General features: G+C 45.3%; 1 protein-coding gene across 1 annotated transcript; it reads right to left on the reverse strand.

Moving 5' to 3' along the window:
• C2H3orf84 (chromosome 2 C3orf84 homolog) lies at positions 1-22,960 on the reverse strand. The gene is made up of 4 exons (XM_066613000.1): positions 22,896-22,960; positions 17,654-17,767; positions 2,791-2,868; positions 1-492 (listed from the first exon to the last, which is right to left on the reverse strand). Exons 1-4 carry the CDS (start codon positions 22,920-22,922, stop codon positions 1-3), a joined length of 711 nt encoding a protein of 236 aa, XP_066469097.1. The 5' UTR covers positions 22,923-22,960.
• Between the last annotated feature and the right edge of the window lie 938 nt (positions 22,961-23,898).

The following is a 23,898-nucleotide window of genomic DNA, read 5'->3' on the forward strand; positions in this document are numbered from 1 at the left end:
TCAACAGTTGTGCCAGCGCAAACAATCCGAGACTGTCAGCCGCACCGGCTTGTGGGGCACAACGCGTCCATAAAAAGGTCCTGGTGCAGGGACTTCAGTGGTTGGGGTTTCATTTGTATCTGGGAGATGACTTGAGGCAGGAGTTGTGGGCTCGGTGGCGGTGGGAGGGGCAGGCTCACTGCAAACAGGCTTGGTAGGCTTGGGTTCTTTGGCCGCCTGCTCACTGATTGCACTGATGGTGGGTGCATGCAAGCAGTAGCTCCGGTACGTGCGCTGGTAAGTGGTGCTTGGTGTGCGGTAGAGGGGCTGCCCTTGCAAGCTCTGGTGGGTGTGATGAACTAACACCTGAGGAACCTTATCTCTAGAGCGGAAGTCAGACTGATAGCTGGAGACGAGTGGCCTCTCGCGTTGTAACTCCTCCTTCAGAGGGATCCAGTCAATTAAGTTCTGGGTGTTGGGAAGGCTTCCCTCTATTCTCCTTCTTCCTAAGCCCTGCCGTGGAACAACATCCCAGCTGTTCATACTTTTGATGCAAAAGAACCATCCAACAAGCCATTTTAATCACACAGCCAGAAAGATCAGGTAGTCACCAAGGGTGAAAACAGATGTAACATTTTTAGAGCAGGGGAGGCAGTAGAAAAATACGCTCATCATTTTTAGTAGAAACTAGTGAGCAAACTCTCTTGGACTTAATTTTGAATTAGGTTCTGCTAAGAGAGCCCCTCCCCCAATCAGAAAAAAAACTTTCTTTTTTAAAAAGCCTAACTCCAAATTTGAAAACCCCATTGTACACTGCATGACATCATTGGGAGTACACAGGGATTTCTAAAGACTTCTCTGCCCCCTCCCCCACGGACCCCATCCAATACCCTGCCACCCACTTACCTGACTGGTAATGGTGGCATTAATGGCAGGGGAGAGGAGCCCTCACTGGAAGCCTTCCATTCTCCTAACCAGGCACCTGGGGCACTGGAGCACTTCCAGGGGCCAGGAAAAGATAGCTCTAGTAAGGTCTCCACCATGCGTGCTGCCACTGCCAGGCCAGATAAGTAGGAAAGGGGTGGTGCAATAGAGGGAGGAGATGCTCTTTGCCAGCTCAAATTATGATTCATGATGGAGAAGAATTTTCAGGCTCATGCAGGTGAGTCACAGGGGCTGCTTAAGTTCATGTTCCATGTCAGTGAATTATGGACTCTTGGCAACACCATTGTTTCTCTCCCAGGCTAAGCTCTAAAAAGCATTCTTTTTCTACTGTTTTCTACTGTGGTCAGTTTAAGCTAGGTATAAAACTGGCTAGAATCTGTGCTATTTTCAACCCCTTCCTCCCACATTATTGTGACTGTAATGTCTGATACTTTGGGGGTAAGGCAGACAGATTAGTGAATGCACAGACATGTGTCACTTAAAAAAAATTCTTTAGAAAGCTGAACAGTGCACCAGGGGAAGGGCAAGAATGACAGTTGATCTGTCTGAGTAGCAGGAATGTACACATTTAATGCAAATTTCAAAGCTGAGCACACACTTCAGGGGACGAATATGCTGTGTTTGCTCTTAAAATCTTACATTTGTCATCTCCCCAGGTCTAAACCCTGTCCACAGCACAGGACCCCCTCGCACACAGTAGTTCTCCAAACATTAACCCACCAGGCCACCATTGTGCCCCACAATTACACTTCTCATTTTCATCTGTCAAACATTTACGATCATGTATTATGCCCTCCACCAGCCTTACAGGCTTGAGATGGCTCTACCAATCACCTCATGAAATTCAACCTTGCCTAATTCTAGGTGTTGTATATTCTACCTTAAAAAAAATTCCTGTACCAAGAAATGCTGAATTCTACACTCTATATAAATGAGGCAAATCTTTAAAAATTAAAAACGTATACTTATTTTTGCGCTATGATTCTGCTTCTCAGTATGCGGGGATAGGGCAGCCAACAGTCCATGAAGGGCTGTGAGACCATATGCCCTAAACAAGGAAATTCTACTGGGCCCCTCGTCTCTTGTCATTTGGCAGCTCACCTACCATTACCAAATGCTTTCCAGGTTATGACTTTGGAGTCATAATGAAACAAAAGCTGAAATGTGTAAGGTGCTGAATTCTTGTGCAGAATCACAGACCATGTGCATCCCTGCCATAACCCTATATCTGCTAACAATGTAAGCCACCACCATGCTATTGTGGATAGAATCCACAATGGATAACCTAATGGGAACCTAGATAAAGCTAGGTCCTGAAGGGGTTTAACCTAATGGAATCTGAAGCATAAGATTTGGGGATGCCGCTCTTTCTGCTCACTGTTTTCCTTAGCTGTGATGGCATCTTTGGCTTCCTGCAGGTCAGATGTGAGAGGATTCCTGCAGAACACTCCTGCCATAAGGATGAATGGGACAACTTCATGCTGATCCTAGTTCTGCCTTCTGTACTATTTTTGCTGCCCCACCCCTTGCTTTCTCTCTACGTAAGTACAAGCTGTGCATCAGGCGCTTGTCGTCATACACGTAGCTAAGCTATGGGCAGCTGTCAGTGCAGGTCCAGTCTTAAGGATACAGAGAAACGGAACATGGAGAAGAGCTGAGCTCTTAACTAGTGCTGCTACAAAGGCAGCCAGTTGGTGTCATCAGTTCCTGAGGGAGCCCTGGAGACTGCCAAGGGGGAGCTAATCACATTAGGCATGAAAACGATGGCTGTAATCAAGCACTCCTCTGATTAACTTCTCTGCCAGCTCTGGAGGAAAGAGACAAGGGATTGTGAAGCTCCCACTTTTCCTGGCCAAGCTCACTCACGCTCTCAAAGTACGTAGCTGATCCTGGGAAGGCATGCCTGTTGTCGTGCTTGGAGAAGATGTGCTTGGAAGGGGTTTCCTTGAAAAGAGCAGAAGAACAGAGATCAGTCTCCTGCAAAATGTGTAGTTTATAACTGTACCGGTGGAGCAGGGGCGGGATCTTGGTGAGAGCACATGTGACCTCTAAGGCTTTGGATCTGGCACTGAGATGCTTTGAATCTGCCTCTGCCACATATGACCATGTGCAGCCTCTCCAGTTATCATCTCTCAGCCTTAGTTCTCCATCTGTATATTGACCTACTGCATCACATGCTGTGATACTGAACACAGGAATATCAAACTGTCATGTAACGCAAAATTATATGTAGTGCATTTTGCTTCCCTGTCTCCATGATTTGGGAAGTCCAAGGCAGTTGTTAATGGACTGTTTTCTTTTGGATAAATGCGCATCAGAGCCTTTGTAATAAGCTATTTATTTGCCCAGGTAGATGAGCAGGCTATTGAAGGACACAGCAGCATCTGCACACAAGTCACTGCTAGTCCTGAAGCAACCTCATCACGTTGGAATTGAAAACATTTCTCCTCCTCCTGGAAAGTGGGTCTGATTTACCTCAGATAAGTGCAAGAGCCAATTTGCTCATACAGTGTAGTCCCCATTAAGGTTTCACCCACCCAAGGGAGAGAGGGCCTTTTCTTCATTTTGTTGAGCAGCAGATTTCTCAACAAACAGCGCAGAGATCAAACGTGGCAGCTTATAAATTGGTGATTGTTGTAACGTCATGAAACCACTACACGTTGCTTCCTTTGCCATGATGGCCGGGTCTGTGAGTAGGCAGATGTATCAGTGTTGTAACTTCCCACATTTTGGGTTGATCCCCTTTTTTTGTTAGCCGGGGTGTGAGTAAATGGCATGGAATGTTTTACAGGGAATGTACCCATGGAGTGTTTACACGGTATGTTCTCATTCACCATAAGACACCTTGCTAATCTCTCTTGCTGATGTTTTTTGAATTTCTGTTAAGCCAAAGCTAAACCTGGCTGCCTCACAACACAGGGAACCCAGCTTCTTCATGATTCTGTCTCAAAGTTGTCCCCACTCTTTTTTCAGCATGGTGTATCCTATTAATTAGAGTGCAGACAGGCACACAATAAATCCAATATTTGATTTGATCATATTCTTTGATTATAAGAAACATGTATTTGCCCAAAAATTGGGGAGATTAGTCTTGAGACAATGAAGAACAAAACGAATGCAAAGACTTTGCTGGTCTGGATGCACCCTCAGATGGGTAATGCCTATAAACATATAAAACCAAGAGAAGCGTAAGAACCCAATCCTATACATATTTACATAGATGCAAGGAGTTCACTCCAGCTTACTCCTAAGCAGGTGTGCACTCTAACTGCCCAATCCTAAGCAACTTTCCAGCACTGATGCAGCCGAAGTGCAGCTCCAAGGTAAAGGGAGCAAACATTCCCTTACCTTGAGGATGCCTCCATAACTGGCCCACCACCACAAAATGCAGTGCCTGCCCTATTGGCACTGGAAAGTTGGTTAGAACTGAGATGTAAATAACATAGGATGATTTATGAACTTCAGGGTTACATAATATATATTTAGTTGTATAATCAACAAAAGAACCCAAGAGCTCTGGCAGCTCATCCTGTCTTTTGATGGAAAGGAATTAGGGAACAGCTAGACTTAGGATGGGTTTATGTGATGGTTGTTGTTAGTTGTTGGTTAGTAATTAGTTGGTTAGTAGTTAGTTGGTAGTTGTTAAAGTGGGGTGGGGGGCTTTAACATCATTTTAAATCCCATGTCTCTGAGAGTTCAGGCAGTTGTCAGTCCAGTTTAGAACCTGGTGAAACGTAGCTTTTTTGTAGCATCCAATTTAGCATCCAAATGTAGCATCCAATTTAGAACCTGGTGAAACGCACCACTGAATAGCAAACAGACATTAATAATAATAAATAATAAACTTTATTTTTATCCCGCCCTTCTCCCCAAAGGGACCCAGGGACATTAGGCACACAACTTAAGTTTCATCTAACAACATGTCACTTGGTGTTTTGAAATGAGTTAAAAAATGAAATTTTTTTTATAGCATAGTCCAATGCATACTGTATTGGCTGGACTGGAGAGACCTGGGTTCATACTTCCTCTCATCCATGAAAGTAAGAGGATTACCTTGGGCTGGTCACTGTCTTTCAGCATAACCACCACCACCCCCAGGACTGTTGTAAGGACAAAAAGCATATCCCCTGAATGCGTTGCCCTGAGATTTTGGAGGAAGGGTACAATACAAATGTGATAAAATCAATGTGCCATTTTTAACTGTGCAAAAGTGCTATCTACTACTTATTAAGGTAACTGCGGTGCGGTAAATTAAATTAAGGAGAAGCATCTTGGTAAGGTGAACTACATGGCAGGAATTTGAATTTAGATCTGCCACAATGAACCTCATAACAGGATTCTGCCACTGACACAAACTCTGATGGCTTGTGGGACTTCTTGCAGTTAGACATTCTGAAAGGACCTGCTTTTCTGCAGGATCAAGCTCCTTGTGCGAGGTGACTGGCTTTGTAGTGGGTCAACAGGCTCCCCTTCTCCCATAGCTTCCCATTCATAAACAAGAAGTCATTTTTATTTCTAGGCAAACAAGACACTTCTTAATCCACATTATCAGGTGTACTCTTGTAGGCCTTATTCTGCAAAGCCTTGAGCTGAGGCCCTTTCCTCCCTGTTGATTGTAGAGCTGCATCTCCATCTAGAATGACAGATGTGCTGCTGCTCTCTGTGGTTGTCAGTTCCAAAGATCACTCTGTTAGCAGACAAATTTAATATGTTTCCAGGAACTTCTCAGGGAGTCTTTATTGTGCCATTTATCGATGCCTGGAAAGCGCTTGCAAGCTGGCAGCTGAAGGCCAATTCTGCATTCTCCAGGAGCTGCTTCTTCTGCTCCTGGCCCCCTCCACCTCCGTCCTCACAATGCAACAAAGGTTTTAGCTGGTACAGCTAAGCACACATAGTAGCCAAGGGGGCAGTCAGACCAGATTGGTGATGCACAAGCTGTATTTCACATTTTGGTCTGAGCTAGCAAAACAAATCTTTTCTAGGCATTAAAAGTACTGTAGTCACTTCTGTAGTGAAATGACGAGTTGGCTCCTTAACAGCAGTTCTCAGCCAGTCTGCCTAGATAACTCTCCATCTTTCAAGCCTAAGACAGAATTCACCTTCTGTTTTATAACAGGCACCTTGTACCTCATTGATGCTCTGCATGTCTCTGTATTAAACTAAACACAGCAGTGATGTAATACTGGGGGCATGCTATCGTCCTCCAGACCAGAAACCAGAAGGGGACCTTGAAATGAGGAAACAGATCAGGGAGGTGACAAGGAGGGACAGGGTTGTAATCATGGGGGACTTCAATTATCCTCACATTGACTGGATCAATTTGTGCTCTGGTCATAAAGAGAAACCGGTTTTCTTGACATGCTAAATGACTGTGCTTTAGAGCAACTAGTCATGGAGCCCCCCAGAGGACAGGTGACTCTGGATTTAGTATTGTGTGGCATTCAGGATCTGCTTAGAGAGGTAAATGTTACTGAGCCATTGGGGAACAGTGACCATGCTGCAGTTAGCTTCACCATGCATTTCGGGGGAAGAGTGTCAAACAAATCTAACAAACCCTTGACTTCTGAAGGGCGAACTTCCTTAAATGAGGAGGCTAGTTAGGAAGAAGTTGAAAGGGAAGGTAAAGAGGGTCCAATCTCTCCAGAGTGCGTGGAAGCTGCTTAAAACAACAGTAATAGAGGCCCAGCAGAAGTGTATACCGCAACGGAAAAAGGGCTCGATTAAGTCCAGGTGGGTGCCCGCATGGCTAACCAGCCAAGTTACAGAGGCTGTAAAGGGCAAGGAAGCTTCCTTCCATAGAAGGAAGTCTTGCCCTAATGAGGAGAGTAAAAAGAAACATAAACTGGCAAAAGAAATGTTATATGGGAGGCCAAGAGAAACTATGAGGAACACATGGCCAGCAACATTAAGGGGAATAATAAAAGCTTCTTCAAATATGTTAGAAGCAGGAAACCCGCCAGAGAAGCGGTTGGCCCTCTGGATGGTGAGGGAGGGAAAGGGGAAATAAAAGGAGACTTAGAGATGGCAGAGAAATTGAATGAGTTCTTTGCATCTGTCTTTACGGCAGAAGACCTTGGGCAGATACCGCTGCCTGAATGGCCCCTCCTGACCAAGGAATTAAGTCAGGTAGAGGTTAAAAGAGAAGATGTTTCAGACCTCATTGATCAATAAGTCACCGGGCCCTGATGGCATCCACCCAAGAGTTATTAAGGAATTAAAGAATGAAGTTGCAGATCTCTTGACTAAAATATGCAACTTGTCCCTCAAAACGGAGGATAGCAAATGTCATACCAATCTTTAAAAAGGGAAAGAGGGGGGACCCGGGAAACTATAGGCCAGTCAGCCTAACATCTATACCAGGTAAGATGGTGGAATGCCTCATCAAAGATAGACTCTCAAAACACATAGACAAACAAGCATTGCTGAGGGAGAATCAGCATAGCTTCTGTAAGGGCATGTCTTGCCTCACAAACCTTTTAGAATTATTTGAAAAGGTCAGGCATGTGGATGTGGGAGAACTCGTGGACATTATATATCTGGACTTTCAGAAGGCATTCGACACGGTCCCTCACCAAAGGCTACTGAAAAAACTCCGCAGTCAGGGAATTAGAGGACAGGTCCTCTCATGGATTGAGAACTGGTTGAAGACCAGGAAACAGAGAGTGGGTGTCAATGGGCAATTTTCACCATTGGTGAAAAGGATCTGTCCTGGGACCCGTGCTTTTCAACCTCTTCATAAATGACCTGGAGACAGGGGTGAGCAGTGAGGTGGCTAAGTTTGCAGATGGCACCAAACATTTCCAAATGGTGAAGAGCAGAAGTGAATGTGAGGAGCTTCAGAAGGATCTCTCCAAACTGGCAGAATGGGCAGCAAAATGGCAGATGCACTTCAATGTCCGTAAGTGTAAAGTCATCCACATTGGGGCAAAAAATCAAAACTTCGCATATAGGCTAATGGGTTCTGAGCTGTCTGTGACAGATCAGGAGAGAGATCTTGGTGTCGATCCAATATGCGGAGGCAGTGAAGAAGGCCAATTCTATGCTTGGGATCATTAGAAAAGGTATTGAGAACAAAATGGCTAATATTATAATGCCGTTGTACAAATCGATGGTAAGGCCACACCTGGAGTATTGTGTCCAGTTCTGGTCGCCACATCTCAAAAAGGACATAGTGGAAATGGAAAAGGTGCAAAAGAGAGCGACTAAGATGATTACAGGGCTGGGGCACCTTCCTTATGAGGAAAGGCTACGGCATTTGGGCCTCTTCAGTCTAGAAAAGAGGTGCCAGAGGGGGGGACATGATTGAGACATACAAAATCATGCAGGGGATGGACAGAGTGGATAGGGAGATGCTCTTTTCCCCCTCACATAACACCAGAACCAGGGGACATCCACAAAAGTTGAGTGTTGGGAGAGTTAGGACAGACAGAAGAAAATATTTCTTTACCCAGCATGTAATTAGTTTGTCTTTGCCACAGGAAGTAGTGATGGCATCTTGCCTGGTTGCCTTTAAGAGGGGATTGGACAAATTTCTGGTGGAAAAGTTCATTATGGGTTACAAGTCATAGCAGGTATGTGCAAGCTCTTGGTTTTAAAGGCACGTTGCCTCTGATTGCGAGATGCAGGGGAAGGCACCGGGACGCAGGTTGTGCTTGTTGTCTTGTGTGCTCCTTGGGGCATTTGGTGGGCCACTGTGAAATACAGGAAGCTGGACTAGATGGGCTTTTGGCCTGATCCAGCAGGGCTCTTCTTATGTTCTTATGTATATAAAATCTTAGTGCCCCATCACTGGGATAATGTTTGGAGCCAGCACAGGCTATTTTGAGGGATGTGCAGGAGCCACAGCGCCGAGTCTCTGCCCCCTTAACTCAAGTCACCCACAAGTCACAACAGCAGCTGTTGTAACTCATCCAGAGCCATTTTTCAAGTCCTTTTGACTCAAGTTCGAGTCTTTTCAAAAAGCAAGTCAAGCTGCAGAAGCGGTGAAAAAAGAACAAGCAAGTAAGCACACACAAAAGTGAGCCTTGACTCACGTCTATTCAAATCTTTTCATTTTTAGGGTAAAACCCCCGAATTCTCAGCACCCAAGTTTTTGACACATGTGACTTCAGTCCTGAGGAGTCACAAAAAACGTGTGTTTTCGTGACTTTGAGTCACAGCCCATCCCTGCTACTTTATTATACTGGAGGTGCACTATTATTAGGAGATTATCCCCCTTCATATCATTTCTGCTTTTCAAAGTTCACATCCTGCACTTGTGTAAAAACACTGCAGCTCCTATAAAGACTCAACCCTTCTGTATAAGGCTACATATAAAGCCTGCTTATGCTGTGTCAGACTCTTGGTCCCTCTATCACAGCACTGTCTATAGTGTTTGCAGAAGCTCTCCAGGGCTTCAGGCAGGGATCTAGAAGGCCTCTCTGGAGATGTGAGGGATTGAATCTGGGACCTTCTGCATACAAAATGTGCAGAAGAGGGATTGAATCTGCATACAAAGAGGAATTAGATATGGGAGCTTCTACCAGTAAACTATGGCCCTTACCCTAATGTTGACTTTATCTTTACTTTAATTTGGACAGCTAGCTCACCATTTCCCCACATTCAGTATATGGTCAATATGAGCTAGGCACAAACTGGCTAGTATCTGTGCCATCGCCCAACCCACTTCCACCCACAATTTTACAACTGTCCAAGAGCATCCAGTGACTTAATACCAGAATTGTTATTTGAAAACTAAGACTTCCAGTTCTAAATCTTACAGCCCAGCTACTGGATAAGGTAGCTAGATGTAACAGAGCAGGGACATTCAGCTTCTGAGAACATCTATCTCAGTGATCTTAGCTGTTGCAGCAGCTTTCTAGAGTCTCAGGCAGAGGTCTTGCCCAACAGTCCTGTAACCTGAGATCTTTCTAAATGCCAGAGATTCATCATAGAACCGTCCCAGTGTAAAGCACATACTACTGAGTTCTTGCTTCTCCCCTTCTATATGCGCAGGAGCCACACTACACTGTAGATTGTGGTCTGGAGTGGAGAGGTATAATTTGCCATACAAACCAACCCCCTTTTTGGCATTCTAGCCTTACAAAAAAGGTTAGCATACTCAAGCAGAAAGGGCTTCACAGTTCAGGGGCACAGTTCACTTGCATTCAAGCATATGAACTGGAAAGAGAGATGAATGGCACAGTGTAGCTGAATCCCATTGTTGAATCCCAAGTCAAATTGTAGCGAGTCAGTGAGAGCAAGCATAGCAGACTGGTTAGTTAGAATATCAGGGGAGACTTGCATTCAAATCCCACCTCAGCCATGAAGTTCACTAAGTGACCTTGGGCCAGTCACCAGAACAGACAAAAGAAAATATTTCTTTACTCAGCGTGTGGTCGGTCTGTGGAACTCCTTGCCACAGAATGTGGTGATGGCGTCTAGCCTGGATGCCTTGAAAAGGGGATTGGACAAGTTTCTGGAGGAAAAATCCATTACGGGGTACAAACCATGATGTGTATGCGCAACCTCCTGATTTTAGAAATGGGCTATGTCAGAATGCCAGATGTAAGGGAGGGCACCAGGATGAGGTCTCTTGTTATCTGGTGTGCTCCCTGGGGCATTTTGTGGGCCGCTGTGAAATACAGGAAGCTGGACTAGATGGGCCTATGGCCTGATCCAGTGGGGCTGTTCTTATGTTCTCTCATCCTAAACTACTTCATAGGGTTGTTGTAAGGATGAAAGGGAAGAAGAGATTCCTATATACTACCACCCTCAACTTCTTGAAGAACGGTAAGATAAAAATGTAATAAATGATCATCTCTCTTCTACCTTTTGCACTGAATTTTTTCTCCTTACAGCCTACACCTTGAAGTTTGGTAGGTCTACTAGGGATGATAAAGTGCTTCAGAAGTTTTATCTGGTCTACGGGGTGTTATTGGACCATCCCTGCAACAAAGACAGGACTTCTGTACCCTTACCAGTTGTGACACAGAAGAAATGTCAGCAGGCGCAGCTTGTCATGTCAAATTGCTGTAGCGGTAAGACAAGCTGCACTTGCTCAAATCCTCACTTCAACACAACTATAAAAGGAACGGGAACCCTATACTGGGCTTTACATGATCTCCCAACCTGAAATGAAGGGAGAACTAATGCTTTGACTTGGGAATCAGCCGTGGGAATTCTCCCACGCAAACAGAAAGGATCAGATGAAGAGATTTAACTGAACAGCACAGATGCAGAGTCAAGTGAGCTCAGCCCCTTGTCACAACATGCTGCTCTGTTTCCTGCTTCTGCTGTTCTACCAGGTGACAAGGCTCCAGGCATGGCAGAGGCAGGTGCACCATGAAGCAGCCAACCTGACTTCACCTGTTGTCAAAACCGCTGTGGGTCTGAAAAGAGAATTAAAGGCAGCTGCTTTTATTGAGTAAAGGGCACACATGCCAAGCTTATTACTGTCAGTGCCAGGCTACGGAAGCAGGAGTCTAATCCACAATATGCACTTCAAGGTAGTGCCAACTGAGTAGAGCTTAGCTACCACCTCAATTCTCAGCAGGTAAATATCATAAAAAGAAAGGCAAGTGTTTCCAGGCCACAGTAGCAGAGGGTAACCAAGTCCTTCCTGAAGCAGAAAAAAGCTATCTGCAATGTAAGGTATCCTTCTCATCAGGAGATAGTAGAACAGTGTTCCTCAAGGTTTGTCCTCTACCACACTTCACATGGTTCACCTATTCAAAGTATCACTAGAAGTAACTGGCAATTAAATCATCACCATCTTGGATTGAGAGGCCAGAGGCAATGTGACACACACCATTAAGAGGTTCAGGGTGGGCAGGAGGACTTTTCTAAGCATGGAAAAGCATACTTTGGAGCCTCCTACCACTGTTTGTTGAGTTGCATTCCTGGTCTCACTGCTGGGTGGCAGGGTGCTGGGTGGCAGAGTACCACCAGACACCAACTCAAGAACCTCTGGTGGTACCCATACATCTGGCTCAGAAACACTGCAGTAGAAGGTCTTTAGAATGTTATTTATCATTATTTAAATAATGAAATCACCTTGATTCCCTGTATCAATTTAAATCAGAGGTGGCCAACCTTTCAATTTTAGGGCTCCTAGAAACTTGAACAATTGTGTGGAGGAGGGAATTTCAGCAGGTGCAGCTTGTCAGCTATGAGAAGCTGAAACCTGCTGAAATTCCCTCCTCTACACAATTGTTAAAGGTCCAGGAGCCCTAAAGTTGAAAGGTTGTTTACCCCTGGCTTAAATCATAGCTGTGCTCCTGATGAAGATGGAAGCCAAAATGTCTTAAGAAGTTTTAGAACAATTTCTCTTTTGTCATTTACTTATTTACAGTTTAGAGTTTGGTGATATCCTTCTGAGATCCAAAGCCTGGTTATTAGCAGTACTAGTTGATTGCTTCTGAGATCCATTTATAAATACAACCCACCTTTTCATTTTAAAAGTTCTCCTGAGACAACTATTAAAACAGGAGGAGAATAATTAACAGTTAAAGGCATCCCTGGCTCTTAGAAGTCGTTTTTAAGTTGCATCGGGCATAAGCTCTAACAATGGTATAGTTAAATCCTCATAAAGCAGATGCACAAAAACATTATCCTGGCTTCCTTGGGGGGGATTTACCTGAAAATTGTTATTAACTCTACAGCATGATACATTATACCACAATTCTTGTAACTCTCAGCTCTAAATAAAGTTGTTGAAAGCCTTTGTAGGCCTCATAGGGTAACTGAGGGTGGGTCATGGTTCAAGAAGCTGCTTCCTGCTGAAATGAAATCAGGAAGGTGGGGAAAGGGATTAGATGAATAGCTGACCGGGTCCAGACTTACTGGGGTGGATTGGTGATGGGGAGGCCCTGGAGGGTGCAGCACAGTTTGGGCCAAAGACCCCTGGGCAGCTTTGACTGCTGCTGAGCTGTGGGTGAGCCTGATGGTGCAGATGTACTTGTTCAGGTACCTGGCAAAAGCTGGGTCTCTCAAGTTGGCTCTTCTCACGCTGGGAGGGCATCCAGCATTTGTGGTGCTAGCATGGGTGCCTGAACCCCCAGCAAGGGCGAAGCCCCTGCCATTACCAGCACTCACAGGACAGCCCTATGATTGAGAAGGGATTGGGAAGGCATTGAGGGAAGCTGGCAGATACCTCAGCAAGGGCCCTTAAAGACTCAGTGGGGTTGGGTTAGCCTGAGGGAGGTGGTGGGACAGAAAGTGGGTGAAGCCTGAATAGCCTTCAAAAGCAGCACAAGAGGCCAAGAATGAGGGTAGTATGGTGGAGGCTGAGCAAGAAAGCTAGCTTGGGCTTATTAGCTAGCTGCTGGAGAGAAGACAGCTGATTCTGATCCAAGTAAGAGACTCCTTAACCATGAGGAAAGGGAAATGAGGAAATACTGGTTAAGGATCTTGGCTTTATATAATATTTTAAAACAAAGATACTCCCGAATTTTGAATGAAGAGGATACTCAATTTGAAAAAATATATAGTCTTAAAGAGGATAATAAAAAGGGTATGGCAAAACAGTTATACAATTTAATGAATAAAGATAGAGACTATATCAGGGGTGCTCAATAGGTGGATTGCAATCTACCGGTAGATCGCGAGGCAAAATGAGTAGATCGTGGAGTGCCGACCCCCCCCTTCAGGTGCCTCTGGGAGGAAACGCCGGGAGTAAGGCCCATTGTACTCAATGGGGCTTACTCCCAGGTAAGTGTGGCTAGGATTGCAGCCTCACAGCCTAATCCTAGGCATGTCTACTCAGGAGTAAGTCCTGTTATACTCAGTGGGGCTCAAGGTACACCAACATACACTGTACACATAAATGTTATATGTTATGATGGTGCGAACATTGTAAAAAAAACTCTGGTAGATCTCCAGGCCTTGCTGGGTTTCAAAGTAGCTCTCGAGCCAAAAAAGTGTGAGCACCCCTGGACTATATGATTAGGTTAATACAAATTAAATGGGAAAGAGAGGTGGGAATGTCAGTACAGGAGATAGACAGCATAATTAAAGGAATATTGGAGATTAGAATGGAAAAATTTAGAGAACTGGAGATGAAATTAATATTGAAATGGTATAGGACACCTGCCCAGCTGGCTTATATGATTAAGGGAAGGAATTCAAATTGTTGGCACTGTAGGAGGGTAAAGGGTTATTATGCCCATCTTTGGTGGGAATGTTCTAAGGTAATTGATTTTTGGCAATTGATATTTGAAAAGGTGGAGGAATTATGTAACCTTAAGCTGGAGCTCTCTGGGAAAATGTTATTTATGGGAGTTTTGGGAAATAATAAATTAAAAAAAAACATAATCAGGACTTATTCAAAGCTATGATTCTAGCTATCCATGCAGTTATAGCTTATGGGTGGAAAGATGCATCAAAATGGACTGTGGAAAAATGGAATTGGTATTTATATGAATGGATACAATCAGACATAGTATCAATACTGCAACAGGATAAGACATGGGAAGATAAGGAAACCGAGATAAAAAAAGAAATGGTTGAGATATATAAGATGGGTAAGGGAAGGGGGGCCAATACTGTTATAATGGATAAAATCCAAAAGGTGTGCTTATGGCTGCAGATATAAATACTTAATGTTAATGGTCGCTGTTCATGGGGGGAGGGAAAAAAGGGGGGGAAGATTGTTGATCTATGATTATGTAAATATAAGTGGAATGTATACTTTAAAAAATTAATCAATTAAAAAAAACAAAAAACCATGACGAAAGGGATGTTGACCTGGCTGTCTCCCCAGGGATCACTCTGAGGCCCAACAATAGGAAAAGCTTATTGTGGCCCCAACCTCAACAGCCCTGACCCCTCTTTCTTTGCCCCTGCCAAGTCTGGTCCTGCAGCACCTTCCCCCACTGCTGGGAGTGGGAACAGTTGAGAAGGCAGTCACAATAGCCAAGTTTTAACAGATAAAACAGGCCAACACACATTTTGCTATCTTAAAAGTTAGACCTATTCCTGGGTATATTTGGAGTGCTGTTTCCCAAAAATGGCATCGGTTTTGCCCTATGATGTCTAGTTTTAGAAGTCCGGCATAGCCTTGTTAGTGAATGGTTCAAGCAGCAGTATCATGTGGAAGCCATGGTATAGGCTTTCTCACAAGGGAGCTGCTTGAAGCATTCATTAATGAGGCTATGCCTTATCTCTGAAATTTGACGTGATAGGGAAAAACGGATGCCATTTTTGGGAATCGGCATCCAAATTCATATATAACCACCATAAATTTTGAAAGAAGAATTTTTCTGACCCTCATTTTTATCCTCAAACATGGGGTTTGTTGCTAATTATAGTCTGTTGCCCAGTTATATTGGGATGCAAATAACTGGGATGCCAAAAAATAAAAAAAATCAGATGCAAATGCCCAAGGATGCCAATAAGAACATGGCATCCCCTGAGCCCCGCTGGATCAGACCAAAGGGCCATCTAGTCCAGCTTTCTGTATCTCACAGTGGCCCACCAAATGTTTTACCAACCTGTGTCCTGGTGCCCTCCCCTGCATCTGGCAATCTGAGGTAGCCTACCTCGAAAACCAGGAGTCTGAATATACCTACTATGACTTGTAACCCGTGATGGACTTTTCCTCCAGAAATTTGGAAAGGGTATCTTCAAAACAAGCAAGTTCCCCCAGCTTCCACTTGGCATATGGAGGGACAGCCTGGCTTGGTCACCTCATGTAGTGGGTCTTTTTTGGGCAACCATGCTAAGCCTCCCCTCCAGGGAGAGAAGAAGAAATGGGATTCCCCTTCCCCCAGAAAAACCCACCCATGAGTATTGCAACCTATGTAACTCCAGTTGTCTGTCATACATGCACAGAGCTCGGGGTTCACCAAGCCATACCAACAAACCGTACTGTCGTGGAATGGAAGCCAACACCAGATGTCACAGGGGATGCCAGGAGGGGAAAGATGGGATTGCAAATGCCAACGGAGTCTCAGGTGGCCACATTAGGATGCGGGAGGCCCTGCACCAACATGCAAAGAAGGGGAGAGATTGGCCCCAAAGAACTGGCACTGTGCATGCTTTTTTTATGTACGTGCCGCTGCTGTGACTTCCAACCGGTTCTGAAAATGGCTCCCCAGCTCCAAAAGCCCTCCAGCAACAGCACAGGATGCGGAGAACAGATGCCACTAGCAACTGCTGGCAGGGAGGCCAGTACAAAGCAACGGATGCGCAGATCTTGAATCCGGTGCCAATCAGGGCTGCTCGGTGCCAGAACACAACAAAGAAATGTCCCTAACAGCCATCTTCAGGAAGAGAAGCCATCTCTGCAATGACTGGATGTCTCCCTGTCCACTCTATCTGCCGGCCCCCTACAAATGGATGATTTTCAGGTTTGCAATGGGTCTCAAGGGCATAAGAACATAAGAACAGGCCCACTGGATCAGGCCACAGGCCCATCTAGTCCAGCTTCCTGTATCTCACAGCGGCCCACCAAATGCCCCAGGGAGCACACCAGATAACAAGAGACCTCATCCTGGTGCCCTCCCTTGCATCTGGCATTCTGACATAGCCCATTTCTAAAATCAGGAGGTTGCACATACACATCATGGCTTGTAACCCATAATGGATTTTTCCTCCAGAAACCTGTCCAATCCCCTTTTAAAGGCATCCAGGCCAGATGCCGTCACCACATCCTGCAGCAAGGAGTGCCACAGACAGGCCACACACTGTGTAAAGAAATATTTTCTCTCGTCTGTTCTAACTCTCCCAACACTCAATTTTAGTGGATGTCCCTTGGTTCTGGTGTTATGTGAGAGTGTGAAGAGCATCTCCCTATCCACTCTGTCCATCCCCTGCATAATTTTGTATGTCTCAATCATGTCCCCCCTCAGGCATGTCTTTTCTAGGCTGAAGAGCCCCAAACGCTGTAGCCTTTCCTCAAAAGGAAGGTGCCCCAGCCCAGCAATCATCTTAGTTGCCTATATCTAAAGTTTTGATTTTTTGCCCCAATGTGCATGACTTTACACTTACTGACATTGAAGCACATCTGCTATTTTGCTGCCCATTCTGCCAGTTTGGAGAGTTCCTTCTGGAGCTCCTCACAATCACTTCTGGTCTTCACCAGTCGGAAAAGTTTGGTGTTGTCTGCAAACTTAGCCACCTCACTGCTCAACCCTGTCTCCAGGTCATTTATGAAGAGGTTGAAAAGCACTGGTCCCAGGACAGATCCTTGGGGCACACCGCTTTTCACCTCTCTCCATTGTGAAAATTGCCCATTGACACCCACTCTCTGTTTCCTGGTCTTCAACCAGGTCTCAGTCCAGGAGAGGACCCACCCTCTAATTCCCTGACTGTGGAGTTTTTTCAGTAGCCTTTGGTGAGGGACCGTGTCGAACAGCTTCTGAAAGTCCAGATATATAATGTCCATGGGTTCTCCCGCATCCACATGCCTGTTGACCTTTTCAAAGAATTCTAAAAGGTTTGTAAGGCAAGACGTACCCTTACAGAAGCCATGCTGACTCTCCCTCAGCAAGGCCTGTTCGTCTATGCCTTTTGAGATTCTATCTTTGATGAGGCATTCCACCATCTTACCCGGTATGATTGGGATGCCTTTGACGAGGACACAGTTGTTCAGGACGCAAATCCTCTAGTACCCTGCAGATCCACAGGGCCCTTCATTCCATCTGTGCACATTAACAAGCAGGAAGGAGAGCTAGTGAGGATGCATGATTTGTGTGGATGCCTCATTGTCTTCTTCTCTGGGACCAGCAGCAAACGCCTAGTCACTCACCTTCATTCTCTTCAGGAAGAGATCAGGAGGTTGTGGCTGGGCTGCTTTACGATACTCCTGGCTGAAGTCACTCCTGCGTCTGCTTCTGAAGTTGCCATAGAAACCGTTGGCGTGCTAGAGCAAGACAGGCAATAGGGAGCCCCTAATTAGCTGTTGAGCAATCTAATCCAGCTGCCTCTCCAAAGTTGTCAGCTAGTTCGATAGGGCCAGTGAGGTCACACTTTGCCTCTGACAAGGCAAAAGGATTTACAGGGATTTGTTATTCTTTTCCTTGACAAGAAAAGCAGCTCTTCAGTCTAGGGCAGCAGACAGGTGACTCTCTGAAGATGCGAGTCTCCCACTTAGTCACATATTCCAGCTGAGGGCTTGTCAAGAAGGTTTCATTTGGGGGAAGTGAGAGTGCAATTTCAACAATGCCATGGAGTGCTTCAGTCTGAACTGTTCACCACTAGTCTACAGGGAATGTTCACCAGTGCAGGCCATATGGTCTGCAAGGTGACCTTTCTACAATCCCTGTTCCATCCCAACCTACTCCACCCCACCAGAGACATCATCTGTGTTCTTGGTTGCACACTCCAATACCCAGCCAGAAGTGTGGAAGCAGAAGATAACAGTCAGAGCAAACAGAACACGTTATACAGGTTGATTATCCCTTATCTGGACTGCTTGGGACAGGAAGGTGTCTGGATTTTGGAAAAACTGCTTATTCCAAGAGGGAAAATGCTTCCTCTTGCTCTTTTTCCTGTTACTCATACATGGGTGTCTGCAGGCCTCTGACATTTTTCCACAACGCCTGTACAGGTACACACCACAGAGCAGAGAACAGAACTTACAGCCTGTAACCTCACTGTATGTGTGAATGAGCACAAGACTGTCTAGTGTTCAGAAAACAAGTCTTGGACAAATATGTCTGATTTTGGAATAGTCTGGATTTGGGGTAATCTACTTGTAATGCAAACATTTTGTGTTTGTCGGGCTGAAAATACTCTGCATTTTCAAAAACAAATCTAAATTCTGCACCAAGGTAGCCCTAATTCTGTACCAAGAAAAATGGAATTTTGCAACATTATGGGGGGGGAAGCACACGTGCAGTGCAATCTTATCTTGCGCTGGAACAGGCAGTCCAGGAGGCAAGATAGGGGCCCAAAGTGGCTCAGCCAGAGGTAAGGGGGGGGAATTCTTCCCCTTACCCCCGGGTAAGCAACCACAGCCCCAATGGGTCTCCTCAGACTTGCACCACCTTAGAGGAGGTGGCATAACTCCAAGGAGAATGGAGTGGCCTGCAGCTGCTCCACATCACTAGGGAATGGGGGCTAGGATCACACATATCTGCCAAGTCCCAACCCCGCTCCTTATACCTGCCTGCCCCCCAGACTACCCTCCCCCACCCTCCTCCCACCCTGGAACGCCTCCCTCCCGACTCCTCCCCGCCCTTCCCAGACCGTTGCATTGGCTGAGCTTGGCTGACACAAACCTCCCCTGTCAAGTCAGCGTAGAGGCTGGATTTCCTGCGCTGGCCCAAGGTGCACTTTGGATTGCGCCCTTACTTGCACCTGCTTATGTTGCATGATTTATCTTGCTACTTACCAACCTGCCGGCATCTCGATAAAGAAAGGGCATGTTTGATTCTTCTCATATGAAGGATCATTAAGTGAGCTCCACCCTCTTCAGTATCCCTCTTACACATTGCTGAAGAATTTTTCTTCACCTCTGCACATGTATTCATTTATGCTACAATAGCCTGATTTATAAACCAAGCAGGTTATGGTTTTTTTGGTTAAAGACATACCAGAAAAAAAAAAAAAAAATACTTGCCCAGTAATGTATCAGCAATTCAAAATATTCCTCAGCAACGGCAAGGTGTGAAATGACAGGCTGTGTGCTTGCAGTGTGAGCCTTAGGGCTCCTGCATGTACATTTACCTATATGAGTGGAACAGACAAGAAGCAGCCACCCACTTAGAGATTTAGCTTTCCTGGGAACGAAGGTGAACCTTGAAGAATAACAACTCCTGCAAACCTACAGCATAAATTTAACAAGGCATCTGCCAAAGGAAAAATACAGATGAAATAGGGAAAGCAATTTACCGGGGTCAAGGACCAGAAAATAGAGACTGTCCTGCAAATGTATGTAGTTTATGAGAGAAGGCAAAGTGGTTGGAATGTGCTGAAGCTTCCCTTCCCGATCACTGTAAATCCTACTCAGCTCTCAGTCTGGCTTCTTATATTTCACCAGGCATTGCTGACACACTTTCAAACCTAGCTGTGCAACCTAAAAAGCTGCATATTTGCTTTAATAGAACAGTGAAGCCTGAGATTGTCAAGCTACAGAACTCTGTGCCACGTTTGCAGGGCTATCCTAATTATCACAAAAGATGGTGACCCAGTTCAGAAGTTATGCATGCTGTTGACAAGAGCAAAGGGGAAGGGCTTCGTAGGAACAGCAGGAGGCAATCAAAGACTGCTTTTCAGTGCACAAAGTCTAGCCTATGCAGTATTTTGAGGTCACCCTTTTCACTGCTAGAAAATACAATAATGTAGACTTCCATCTTTCATCTTTAGGGTATTGAAGACTAGTAGCTCTTACATCTCAGCAATGTTGCGTATATTATAGATTTAGAAGCTATGCCATGGCTCTGTGAGAGTGTTATTATAAGCTGAAAGAAACAGATATACAGTATAAGCTTGGAGGAGGGGAAACAGTGGGAAGCAGGGATGCTAATCATTTTCATATATTTAGAAGGGTGCCAAATGAAAAGGAACATCTGTTCACTGTATGTGCCAAAAAAGGCTCAAGAAATGCAAGTTTCAAAAGGTGAATTTAAGTTAATATTAGGGATGAGAGAAAAATGCCAATAGAATAAACTGCCTAAGGAGTTCAGGGAAATGCCTTCCCCTGAAGTTTTCATGAAAAAATAAGATCAACATTTGTTGTGAACGATTTGCATGTATTCCTGTAAAGTAGAGCAGTGGTTCTCAGACTTTTAGCATAGGTACCCATTTTTTAGAATAGGAATCTGTCAGGACCCACTGAAAGTGATGCCATGACCGGAGGGAAGTGACATCATCAAGCAGGAAAATTTTTAACGATCCTAGGATGCAATCCTACCCGCACTTACTCAGGAGTAAGTCCCATTTACAATCATTGTTAAAAGCATATACATAGTTGCCTGTTAAAAGTACAGATCTCTATATTTCCCCAAATGTAGTCACATACATAGTGTCAAGTCTAATATATTAAAAATAAAATATTGAAATTAATGGGGACCTGCCTGAAATTGGCTCGCAACCCACCTAGTGGGTCCCAACGCATACAGCCTTTGACATACAAACCTAGCAAACAGGTCCATTTAATTGTTTCTAACAATAGACACTTGATATGTGGGTTGGCTGGAAATACAGTACAGATGCCCCTGACAAATAATCACAGGGTTTAAAACACCTCCCTAAGTGGTGTCCATGGATTAGTGGATTTGGACTACATCTGGCATGTGATGGAGCAAGCATGTGTTGTTTATGGATGCTCAACTTGTAATTCAGCCCATAGTTGCCTAATCTGATTTTAGGGTTGTGCTAGCCATGCCTTGGCAGCAGCAGACAGCTAGGCTTATTCATGCCCAGGTTTGCTTGGTACATGTGTTTCTATGACTCAGGAATATCACGGATAGGGTTGCCAACTCTGACTGAAACTATTCTTGAGATTTGTTTTTCAACACAATGTAATGTCATTAAGCCAGGGAGGCTCTGTTAAAATCTCCAGGATTGCTTCAGTGAACTAAGGCTGCAATCCTATGTACACATTCCTGAGAGTAAGCCCCATTGAAGACCATGAGACTTACTTCTGAGTAGAAAAGCATAGGATTGTGCCCTTAAGTCTCCCTTACTTACAAAGTAACCAGGATGTCCACTTGAAACTAACATAGGTTGGGAAGCCAGCTCTTGCCAGCCCAGCACTACCCTATCTTTGTGGAAACACCAGCAAAGTATGTTCTGTACCTGTGCAAAAGCACTGACACAGCCATTTGTAACTTGGCTATCCGTAAGTCAGACATCTGTAACTCAGGCAGTGCATGTAGTCATGTGAGGATAGATGCTGATGCTTGGAAACTCCAGGCCAATCCTGGAGGGTTGACAGCTCTGATCAGGGAGTGAAGAAAGGAAATATGATACAAAAGGAAGGTTAGAAGCCAGGAAGCACAAAGAAGATGTAAGTAGGGAAATTCACTAGGCTTGAGATCAAATGCAAAGTATGGATGATGAGTAGCATGGCCCCTAGAGATCTGATATATTCCAAATACAGTAATTATAATTCCAAATAAAAAAGGAATTAATGCAGCCAGTTGAAATTTGCAGCTCCCACAGGACAATATGGTATTAGCAAGGACAGTCAAAACTACAAGATCTGGCACATAAGGGAGGGAAATTGCCATTTTTATATTTGGCCTAGAGCATCAACATGCCTATGGTCAGGCCTGTTCCTGCCAGAGAGAAGCAGGTGGGATGAACAAGCTGCGGTTGCTAAGCAACCAACTATAGGCACTGCTCCCTAATCATTTTCCCCTGAGAGAAATTGGTGGGACCAGTGGTGGGAAACCTGCATGAAGGAATAGTGATACCAGAGACAGGGGACTCAGGGTGATGCGGATTCAGGGAACTTCACTCAAAGTTTCTCAGGGCTTATGGGTGGCCCATTTCAGAGACAACTGTCATGATCTGGATCAGGCAATATCTGCAATTTCTGTACCCTTCCAAACACAGGTCTAAAAATCAAGCAGCACAGCATGCACCCATCTCTTTGCATAAAATCCCCTGCTGTTTGGGTATCAGTTCAGAGGAAACAAGGCACCTAGCAGATCTAATTCCTCAGTACATATCAAGGCCAGTCTTTTGCAAGATTAATTGGACCTCGGCAGACCACACAGCCTCATCCCCAAGGCTTCTTTAAGCTTTAATGACCTTCATGTGCAGTGCTTAATTTGCATTGGAACTCACCAAGTTATATGAAGTAATAAAAAAGACGAAAGGCCCCCGAGGCACTGCAAAATAGATTTCTTTCACTGCTAAGTGATTATAAAGTGCCCCCACGCACCAGGGACTGGGGGAAGAACTTCCAGATCAGATCAGAGGGCAGTGTATTGAGACAGACTTAAATCTTGTCACCTCTTTTCTGGAAATTAAGCACAGATGCTCACAAGGTCCTATAAACTGTCACGGCCAACATTCATCCCCAGAATTGCACTTACCCATGTTCCCACAATAGGGCTAGGCATCCCCTCAGAATCTGAGGGGAGCCACCTAAGAGCAGCCAGTCCCCTCAACTAGACAGCAGCCTCCTGAAGCTGGCTGGGACCTGAGCCTAGGCTTTGCCTTCCATGTTTACACAGTTGCTAAGCAACTATGCTGTGAGGAAAGCATCCATTGTTAGATCAGGAGCAAGATGTCTGCCTGTTGGTTGTGACATTCTGAACCCATCCTCTCCTCTCAGAAAGATATCTGCATTCACTTGTGGACACTTGGTGGCTGCTAGTCTGCTGATAATTTCTAGGAAAGTAGAAGGAGAGGTGAACAGAGTTGCCAGTTCTGACGGAAGCTATTTCTGGAGATCCCCCCCCCCCCAAAAAAAAAGTGATGTTGGCAATTTCTGGAGGGCGTGTTAAAATACAGTAGTCACCTGGATACTGATGCTGATTCCTGGAGATTCCAGTTTATTTCTGGGCGGAATTCAAAAAGTGCTTTAAAACCTTAAGGGCACAATCCTAACTTGTGCTGGAGACAGGCAGGCCAGTGGGCCTACGCTGCATCCAGCGCAAGTTCAGAGCCAAAAGCAGTGCAGCCCGAGGCAAGGGGAAAACTTTTCCCTTACCCCGTGTCGTGCTGCAGCAGCCCAATAGGTCTACTTGGATCTGTGCCACCTGATGAGGTGGCACAAATCCAAGCAGCCCGGGACTGTCCTGGGCCACCTGGGAATGGGGTCAGCAGTTATGCTGGATCCTGTCCCCACCTTCCACTCCCCGCCCACCTGCCCCCAGTAATGCCCGCCACCTGCCCACCCCCTGTCCCTGCCCCAGAATGCCTCCCTCTCGTCTCCTCCCCTCCGTTCCCATGGCCCCCGACCCCTGCGTCAGCCAAGCTCAGTTGACACAATTCATCCTCTCCCCAGGACCCACAGCGGCATGGGGAGGCCGGCGCAAAGATATGCGCCCAACGAGTGGCACAAAAGTGCTTTACGGCACTTTTGAGACACTC

Source organism: Tiliqua scincoides, chromosome 2 (genome assembly GCF_035046505.1).
Source record: "Tiliqua scincoides isolate rTilSci1 chromosome 2, rTilSci1.hap2, whole genome shotgun sequence".
Classification (NCBI taxonomy): Eukaryota; Metazoa; Chordata; class Lepidosauria; order Squamata; family Scincidae; genus Tiliqua; species Tiliqua scincoides.